The sequence below is a fragment of the Nanorana parkeri genome, unplaced genomic scaffold (genome assembly GCF_000935625.1).
Source record: "Nanorana parkeri isolate BGI_ZX_2015 unplaced genomic scaffold, ASM93562v1 scaffold1980, whole genome shotgun sequence".
NCBI lineage: Eukaryota > Metazoa > Chordata > Amphibia > Anura > Dicroglossidae > Nanorana > Nanorana parkeri.
The window spans coordinates 233,810-244,128 of NW_017308248.1; the positions used below are offsets into that span (position 1 = coordinate 233,810).

A 10,319-nucleotide genomic window follows, 5' to 3' on the forward strand; every position below is an offset into this window, starting at 1 on the left:
GTGAAACTAATATATGAGATAGACTCATTACATATGAACAAAGTGGTAGGTGAATAGGATGTACATCCCCACAAAAGGGGGGGGGGGGGGGGATTAATAGCTTATAGAAGGAAGATAACATTGTTTAATACTTTTAGTGAAGCTCACAGGAAGTGACAAGGACACGACATTTCTGGCAGGATTGACAGGTATTTGCTGCACTTGCTGAAAAAGTAATTAGCCTGGAAATAGTGATAGGCGGCCCGGATGGGGATCTAGTTTGCTCATTCTTCCCCATTAGTTTCTTTAGCGTTTTTCAGCCCCCTCTTCCTCTATGTACTCACGCGTTTCTACTTTTCTGGCCTAACTAGACCTTCCTTCTCCCCATACTTATTTTCTGTCCCTATCACATCCCTACTCATTAGGACATGTGTAAACTCTCAATGGGGGATTGCCTTCTTATGCACAGGGACGGACTTCTATCCCTATAACGGACCTTACTACCTGCCCACTATTGGCTCGTGTTACTTCCTGTAATTATGATTCCGGCTCATATATGAGGGACAACTATGGTCACTCTCTGCTCTTTGATTTTGTGCCGATGTTAGATGTACTGTATATATATTATTACTTCCCTTTCTGGTCACTATTTGCTATTGTTCTATTTTTCTTTCTCTTCTATTCTACGTCCTTCTTGTTCCTGTTCCTTGTTTTTATATATATTACGGAAAATGTTCTATCATGCTTACCGGAATTTTCCTTTCCTGGCTCCTCCTCATGTCAGCCACACGGTAGGCTGACATGAGGAGGGCCTGTAAATATATATATATATATGTATATATATATATATTGTATATACATTGCATTTGTTTTCTTTGCTATAGATATATTTTAATATTCACAGAATCCCCAGCACAGCAGAAATCAGCCTGACGATAGTAGGTGGTGCACTGTGGGGAAGTCAGGCTGCATTGCATTGCACAGTATTGTGTGTACATTGTCAGGCATTGGTAGGTGGGTGGGAGGTGTTTAGGTAGTTTACGGTATCACAACGCACAAACAGGACCTCAGGTGTGTGCTGTTGCTAATCATATGCAAGGAGGGGAAACAGATGCAGATAACAGAAAGGGGCTTATTTATAACGTGTTTGCACAGCATAATACTGTGCGAGCTCTGTTCACAGCCCATTACGGCCACTAGATGGAGCTGACGAGCATAGGAACTTCCTATGAGTTCTGAATTATTGTATTTTTATTTTATAATAATAAGTGTTATTATTTTAGACTTGCTTTGATGGGAAAAACCTTAAAGGAGAGAACTATGAGTGCTTTCCACTCATAGTTAGAGCTGACCTGTGATAAAGAAGCTGTCACAGGTCGGCTCTATCAATCAGGAAGTGAGCAGAAACACGCCACCGATCCGCTCACTTCCCGATCGTCTCCCAGCAGTGAGTTGTGACTGTCAGTCATGGCTCCCCGCAGCGATCCCCCACTCCCCTTTCCGATCCTCCAGTGCTGACTGGCGGAACGGACGGGGGAGGGGGCGGGTACAGCTGGCTCTGCCTCTAGATAGGCAGAGGCAGAGCCAGCTGTCACTCTAGAGAGGCCCATGCGCTCTCAGTATACGCGGGCAATAGCTCGCTATAAACTGAGCTTTGGGTCACAGGAGGAGGTTAATATATGTCCTCCCGTGGCCCTAAATAGAACATTGGGGGAAAACACTTACCCCATAGTTCTCTTTTAAAGGCTCATTCATACCATTGAGCACACAATGTGCACTTAGTATGTGGTACTGTGCACTAGGTGCATTGCATTGCCAGCCATTGAATGGCACCCAATGCACCTCGCGGCGTCCATGCATTGCAGCGACATGTTCTGTACCACAATAACATGAGTTGTGTTGCGGTGTAAAAAAGTAGTGCATGCTGACTTTTTGTTCACTGCAATGCATGGCCGCCAAGTGGTGCATTAGGGCGCCTTTCCAATGAATGGCAATGCAACATACCTAGTGCATGGTACTGCATGCTAGGTGCACTGTGCAATGGCATTCTCTAAACGCACAGTCACGTTTGCTGGTGTGAATGTCACTTTCTGTCACTTTCCCGGGGATAAATCCTACAACGTATGTGCAGTGATTGGTGATGGGTCATTGTGTCGGTCTGCGCAGTGACTGACTCTCCTGAATGACCGCCAGTAGGCGTGCCAGCAACGCCGCCATTCAGATCGTCACCACTTATTAGTTGTATGTACATTATGGACATTAGATTCTTCTTTTGATTCATTTCAGGGATTTAAAACTGGATAATCTGCTTCTGGACTCAGAAGGATATGTGAAATTAGCAGATTATGGGCTCTGTAAAGAAGGTGAGTGCTCACTCTGTACAATGTGTGTCTAATGTAAAGGGTTCTGTACTATATAGGACGTATTTGAATACATTCTATTGTAAAGATACATACAGTATGTGAAGCAAATGCAAAGAAGAATGGTCACCAGTACTAAGAAAAGATGTCCTTGAGTTGGAAAAAGTCCAGCGGAGGGCAACCAAACTAATTAGGGGTATGGAGGACCAGAGCTACGAGACAAGGCTACTAAATTTAAACATGTTCACATTGGAGGTGAGGAGATTAAGGGGGGATATGATCTCCATGTACAAAATGTTCAATGGTGGTAGCAACATTAGCGATAAACTGTTTAAAATTAACTCCATTACAAAAACTAGAGGCCACCACCTAAAATTGGTGGAAAAAAAATTCCAGCACAAGGGGCGAAGGGGGTTCTTCACAGTAAGATCAGTTAGTGTCTGGAACTCACTGCCACAGACAGTGATTTCAGCAAAGAATGTGGAATTGTTCAAGAAACTTTTGGACGATTTCTTAAGGGACCGTAATATACAGGGGTACAGGTAATATACAGGGGTACAGGTACTCCTAGAATGAGATCCTAATAGGTTGGACTTGATGGACTAATGTCTTTATTCAACCTCAAATACTATGTAACTATGTAACTATGAATGAGGGAAGTGCTGTAAGCCATTGGAAACCAATCAGATATCAGTTATAGGGGTCAGTGAACGATGATTTCCGGTTGCTATGGGTTACTGCACATTGCACATTTTCATTGCTCTTCTTATTGTGTTCTTATTAAACCTGGACTGTAATGTTTGCATATAATTTGTCCCCCCTGGATCAACATGCTCCAAGTTTGGTGGCTCCTGTCAATGCCAATTACTAATAATTTGCCATTCTACCTTCTTACTGCCTATGCTCCCCTCCTTATCTTACATACGTGTTTCCATTAGGAATGGGCCCAGCTGTTCGTACCTCCACGTTCTGCGGCACCCCGGAGTTCCTGGCTCCTGAGGTCCTGACGGACGCCTCTTACACGCGGGCGGTGGACTGGTGGGGTTTTGGTGTTCTGGTCTATGAGATGATGGTTGGAGAGGTAAAGGGCTTTCTGTTAATGGGTCATTGTGTGCGTCAGTCTCCTCATTTAGGAACAATGGCAACAGCAGTCCCACTGGTTTCCACGTTAAGGAATGGCCCCAACCTCCTCCTAATTTACTATTACATCTGATGAAAGAGGATAAAACAATAACTTTGTTATTCTGCTTCTACCCCGTGTACATAATTTTGAGGGGTTTTGGGTTGAGGGATTAGAACCCCGGTCTGTTATTGTATTACTGTCTGTGTCCTCGTTAGGTAGGTTCGCCCCTTTGTCTTGCTGACCAATGGGATTTCCCTTTTAAGAGATTTCCTTTCACTTCCTGTTGTGGCTACAAGGCAGGAAGTGTAGGGAAATCCTCTCAGTGGGACGCAGGTGGGCAAACTTGATTGGATTGAGAGAAGGAGCAGTAAAGCGCAGGCATACTGTAGCACTGCAAAGCAGTTACAGAGTTAGGTTGAAAAAAGACCCAAGTCCATCGAGTTCAACCTGTAATACTTAGTGTCTGCAATGAGCAAACATGGCTGTGCCCATATACATGTATACAACTGCAAACTATACATACGGTATAGCTACAGTATTTCAAATATTTGAGGGACAGTATACTGGTTGCCGTGCGTTTTTACCGCGATTCACTGTAAAAAAACCGCGCAACAAACGCGCGTTTCCGAGGGCTACCTGGCTGTATCCCAATGGATACGCGCGGCAAATACGCCCCAAAAAAGCTCCTGTACTTCTTTTGGCGTAGGGCGTTTTGCCCGGGTGGGAACCATGTCCATAGGCAATCATTGGTTTTCACATGTTGAGCATTTTACAAAGCGTAGGAACGCGCTGTAAAACGCCCAGGTGTGAACCAGGCCTAAAGCACCAGGCAGGTAGTCAGCCAGAAGCATGCAGGATATCAGGAATCCAGATAAGCAGAGTCAAGCCGGGCCGGGTCAGTAACTGGCGAGCTGTGCAGTACAGAATCAGAAGACGGGAGCTGGGTCAGGACAAGCCGAGGTCAAGCCGTGCATGATAAGTGGTGCCGAATCAGCGGACAAGAGGCAGAGTGGTTTGGCGCCATGATTAGACATGAGCACGTGCACGCCAATCTGCGTGAACGCGTGCATCATAAATGTAGACAGCTATAGGGCCCATGTTGAAGGGTTTTGGGCTTGTGTTGATGGCATTGGGTTAGGATGCTTCTGAGATCCTTCAGAATTCATTTGATGGTGCCGTTGACCTGGCGTTGACCTCCTTCTGCATCAAACAGGTTTTGCATTTCCCATAGACTGATACATCTGGCAACTGGACTTACTGTACTTTTCCTGAAGACTTTCCACTAGACATCCGACCAGCTTTCTCAATTCAGAGCTGGTTGGATGACCAGTGAAACGTCTTCAAGAAAAATAAGGCAGTCCAGTTTCCTTGACTTATTTTTTACACATATACCATGTGACCTGGATGAATGAGATCCTTCCCAGACAATGTAGACTGATATGAACGAAAACCCATCAGCACAACCCCATGAACTCACATCCCTACAGAGAGTCCTTTCAGGCTTAGTATGTAACTTATGAAGTGATGGATCACAATACTTTCCAACAGAAGTAGTATTTTAGATGAGAGTCAATATAAACATTGATAGACATCGGTTATCAGCACAAATTAAGGCAAAGCCGGGGCTTCCCAATAGCATCCGGTGGCATTGAGATGTTTCCTTGGAGGTCGGCCGGACTAGATTGGATGATATCCTTCTACTGACCTGTGTGTTTGTCTCCTTCTGTCTGTTATAACTTTCTCCCTGTGTGTGTCACAGTCTCCGTTCCCGGGAGATGAGGAGGAGGAGGTGTTTGATAGTATCGTCAACGATGAAGTCCGATACCCACGATTCCTCTCTGCGGAGGCCATCGCCATCATGAGGAGGGTGAGAACATCAACTGTAGTAATACAATGCAATAATGATGATGGTAGTCAAACTATTAACACCCTAATATGTGTCACCCCGGCGGGGGGTATTTAAAGGAGAACTATGGGGTCAGGGCTTTTCCCCATAGTTCTCCTAAGGGTAACGGAAGGACACAAACTAGCGTCCTCCCGTCACCCTAAGCTCAGTATATAGGGAGCTACAGCTCGCGGTATACTGAGACGCCGCAGCTGAAGCGGATTCCGACAATTATGTCTGGATCCGCCCAGCTGCGTGAGTGACAGCTGGCTCTGCCTATCTAGAGGCAGAGCCAGCTGTACCCGCCCCTCCCCCGTCCCCTCTGCAGTGACAGGATCGAGAAGTGAGCGAACGCTGGTATGTGTTCGCTCACCTCCCGATCTACTGAGCCGACCTGTGACAGTCTCATTGTCACAGGTCGGCTAGAACTATGAGGATGAGTGAAAAGCACGCGCCTCATAGTTCTCCTTTCAATGCTGGCTGTATGCGTATGTGTGTCAGCCAACCCGCTGTTCTGTGCCGCGAGCGCGCTCCCAGCACCATGACCAAGCTATCACCAACAACTCCCGGTCACTGTCTGTGATCAGGAGCCAGTGGGATTGGATTCTGATCATGTGACCACTGTGACCGCCACAGTGATCACATGATCAGGAAGCCCACCTTTGACTGCCGACGTTAGCATTCCCTTAAAGGGGCTGCCGGAAGTCATCGGCAATGAGATCGAAAGTTTTTTTATCTAATTTCAAGCTTGATGAAAGGGAACCCTGTGTGGCCCCTGAAACGTTGCTATTTGGTTGGACATGAAGCGTCAATAAACAGACGTGTTCTTCACTTCAATATGGTGCGCTGCTGACATCTTTAACAGGTTTCAGAATTGGTGGCTCCATCTGCGGTCACTTCGAGCACCCACGCTGACAGGGCTACCCGGTAAGGAGTGCAGCAGGATTCTGGAATACAAAAGGGTTTTTATGAGACACTAATGAATATACAATCCGAAGTTGTAACCCTCCCCCACTCTACTGAAAATGTGTTTTTGATTCTGTCTGTGTCCCCTATGGAGAGATTTTCATCACTTCCTCTCCAGACCATAAGTGAGGGGACACAGGCAGCCAAAGGCTCAACCCCTTCCCCACTCAATCCAAAATAAAATAGTTTGGGCTGGAGTTGGGTTTTTTATGAATTGGGGTAGGAGAAGAAGGAAGCTTAGGAGGCAATAAGGATGATGTATCTAGGGCTGCAGCTAACGATTAATTTCATAATCGATTAGTTACCCGATTTATTTTTTCAACTCATCGATTGGTTGTATAAAAAAATATTATCTCTCCCCTTCTCTCTCTTTCTCTCTCTCTCTCTCTCTCTCTCTCTCTCTCTCTCTCTCTCTCTCTCTCTCTCTCTCTCTCTCTCTCTCTCTCTCTCTCTCCCCTTCTCTCTCTTTCTTTCTCTCCTTCCCCAACCAACTAATCAATGATGAGAATAGTTGCCAACTATTCTCATCGATTATTGTCGATTAGTTGTTGCAGCTCTAGATGTATCAAGCTATAGACATGTGGCCTTTCATCCCTCTCCTGAGTTGAACGTTATAAGATAAATACAATTTCGTAGTATTTTTGTAAAAGTGGAGCTCTATGGTAGAGGACTGTCTATGATGCCCACACCCACCTATCAGATTCAATTTATAGGACATCAAACGCCAATCTGAAACTTTGAATTTTATTGGTGGCTGAAGGCAATGATGGACATCACTTGTGTAAAGTTGGCCATACACCAGCAGGATTTTGTTCAAAACCTTTAGTTTTTGGAACGTTCTTTGGATTTTCTAATAGGTAATGGGGACAATGGACAACATTGGTTCCCACCACCACCAACAACCAACAATAAAAATCAGCAATGGTTTCCACCACCAACAACTGCAAAATGAAATAAAACCAATGACAGTTTTCCAAAAATTGAAGAAGGATGGACATTTTTTCTTGGCTCTTAGTTGAAGAAGTTAAATTCTAACTGAATCAGTGACGTGGCGTGCCTTCTGTGCTGGGTGAGGCACCCCCCAGCCCGCCGAAGCTCCACCCCCATCCCGCCAAAGCTTCTCCCCCAGTCCGACGAAGCTCCTCCCCGTCCCACCAAAGCTTCTCCCCCAGCTCGGTAACCAAGCTGTGTGGGGAGGAGGAAGGGAGGAGACAGGGAGCAGCCTCCCTGTCCCTCACTTGCGAGGCATGGAGATCACAAACACAGTATAAGGAAGAGTGCAACAACCTGAGTAGATACTTATTGGGTATAGCATAACAGTTGATCAATGGATGAATGCTGCCCAGTCTGCTGTGACTGGCTGGGTCATGAGGGTTAAAAAGTATATGTATAACTTACGGTTATGCTGTCACAGGGGAGCAAACAGTATCTCTGCATGCATTTGACAAAGTTGGATGTACTGCCAATTCGGAAGTCCAGGGTATTCCCAGGGTATCTCCAGCCCGCGTACTCGGCTGGCCTGGCTGAGCCGCGGCACTTGGAGGAAGGAGGGGGGAGGAAGATCTTGCCCGGCAATAAAAAACCGCGCTGTGTATCTGTGCGGCGTGTGTCGCAAGCGTGGAGCGGTCAGACCCAGTGGGTGGATCGGTACTCGTGGGTCTGAACGAGTATGGAGGTTGTAAATAGGCAGTGCTAATGGCTACGCGTTTCGAGTTAGTCCTCTTTTTCAAGCCTAAGAGCGGAGGCATGGAGATCGATGGCCTCAGTGGGTTTTTTTTTTTTCGTTTTTTTGATTGGTAAGCTTGGACCGACTCCGCCCCCCCTGACCGCACGTCCCTGCTGTGAATGTGTCTCCCGGCCGGGAAAATTTGAAATTATTGTGATGCTCCAGAAAAAACTTTAATCTGGAGGCAGAACTTTCATTATCATGGATATTTGTCTGCGTAATCTATCCCGAAATTGAACGTTGGAATTTGGCACATCGGCATGGCAATGGAAGGAAATATCCAAAATGTGTCTATGGTCCATGGTGGTACCATTGGCGTTGACGAACAATTTTTAAAATTTCCGTATTAACGTCTGAACCGAATTCTTCCGCTTAAGAGTCTTTTTGTAAATGGGGTTCCAAAGTGGTTTCATGTCCTCTCTCTTTCTGCAGCTACTTCGGAGGAATCCCGATAGACGTTTGGGATCTGGGGAGCGTGACGCCGAGGATGTGAAGAAGCAGCCGTTCTTTAAGGTGAGCCGCCGTGGGGGTACCATTATGAGAAGCAGAGACTGATCCCCAGGAGGAATCATAGACCGTAATTCTATAGATCACATCCAGACTATGCACATCAGGGTTTTCTGACCTATAAGAGTGGCCTCTTCTGCCTCTGCCTCTCCCTCCTCTGCAACTGCTCCTCTTTCCTCCGCTGCTCCTCTTTCTTCCGCTGCTCCTTTCTCCACCTCTCCTCCCTCAAGGACTTCCCAACCCTCCACTGAGTAATCTGCAGGGAGCCGCAAGAGCAAGCTCCGGACAAGCCAGGCCGCGGTGCACGCCACCACAAAAAGTGCCGCTGTGGACCAGCAAGGCACCGCTGGACAAGAGCAGGAAGACGCTGAGGAGCACATGCAGGAGGAGGATATCGAGGCATCGGAGACCGCAGTGGTGGAGGCCGACCCCCACCCGGGGGAAGACCCCTTCGCCTGCCTCAACGAGGTGATCGAGGAACTCCTGCTGCATAGAACTGTCGAGCAGGACACGGGTCAGTCCCCTGAGACAGCGGATGGACCCGACCCCCTCTAGTCTGTAGTCACCGCTCCAAGCTCACTCCTGGGACGGACTACAATCTCAGGTTTAGGGGGTTATTCACTATTGAGCCGAAGGATACAGTCGTAGCTTCGGATGATCCTTTGGCTCTCTTTGGCTGCCGGAGCCCTTCGGTTCAGTGCTGTACTGTACTATTCACAATAGCCCGTACAGCAGCCGAGCGGCTCAGCCGAGCCGAAGGCATATGCTTAGGTTCGACTGAGCCGAAGTGACAGCCGAAGTGACAGCCGAAGCGGGGCGAAACCAGCCCACCCCGTAAACGACAGCTGGTCTCACGGCTGACTCCGCCCAGTTGTAATGACAGATCAGCGTCCCCAAATGACCTGGGGACGCTGATCTGTCATTAAACAATAACAACGGGGAGTCCCGGCCGGCTCCGCCCAGTTGTTATTCATTGGCTGGGACCTGCTAAAAGACTGGCAGGTGCCGACCAATAGGAAACAATTTGTTTATCTTTTTTTTTTTTCTTTAAAATATCTTTATTTATTTATTTTTTTCCTATTTATTTATATTTTAAGAAATAATTTTCCAACTCTTTTTTTTCCATTCTTTTCACTTAATTTCTATTCTGCTCGGCACCACGGGGGTACCGAGCACAATAGCCGAGCCGAATGCCGCTCAGCTGCATTTGGCTATTCACTCACTGCCGTTCGACCCCTATGTGAATAGGGGCGAACGGCAGCGAGTGAGCTGCTGGAGCTTCAGCTCATCCCATCCAGATGTTGGATCAGCTGAGTCGAAGTCCCTCTGCACTTCGGCTCAGCCGAACATCAGCCGTACAAGCCAGAAGTGAATAGCCGAACATCATTCGGCTCACGTCACTTTGGCTGGGTTATTCACCCGGCTGCCTTTGTAAATAACCCCTTTAGTGTACTCATTCGTATTGAGATTGTAGTCCATCCCGGGAGCGAGCTTGGAGCGGTGACTACTGTACAACACACACAGAGACCATGGGGAATGGCAACCAGATGACAGGGGCGGCAGGGTTAGTTTTATTTTTTTTATCACTTTTTTATTTTTTAACATTTTTAGCTTATCGTTTACTTTTCTTATTTTTTATAATTTTGTTATCTTATTATTGTTTATTTATTTTTTATAATTATTTTCTTATTTCTTAATAATCTTTTTCTTATTATTTTTTACTTTTTAATCACCTTTTTATTTTATTTAATTATTATTTCTTATTATTTTTTT

The 10,319-nt window shown here is 46.4% G+C and overlaps 1 protein-coding gene across 1 annotated transcript in view; it reads left to right on the top strand.

Moving 5' to 3' along the window:
* The window catches only part of LOC108800285 (serine/threonine-protein kinase N1-like), an 81,286-nt gene extending 72,185 nt beyond the window's left edge, over window positions 1–9,101 (top strand). Inside the window, exons 18-22 of the mRNA XM_018572257.1 lie at window positions 2,266–2,342; window positions 3,278–3,420; window positions 5,222–5,329; window positions 8,472–8,568; window positions 8,809–9,101. Coding sequence (XP_018427759.1) covers window positions 2,266–2,342; window positions 3,278–3,420; window positions 5,222–5,329; window positions 8,472–8,568; window positions 8,809–9,101 — 718 coding nt within the window. The remainder of the gene's footprint in view (window positions 1–2,265; window positions 2,343–3,277; window positions 3,421–5,221; window positions 5,330–8,471; window positions 8,569–8,808) is intronic.
* Window positions 9,102–10,319: the final 1,218 nt, after the last annotated feature.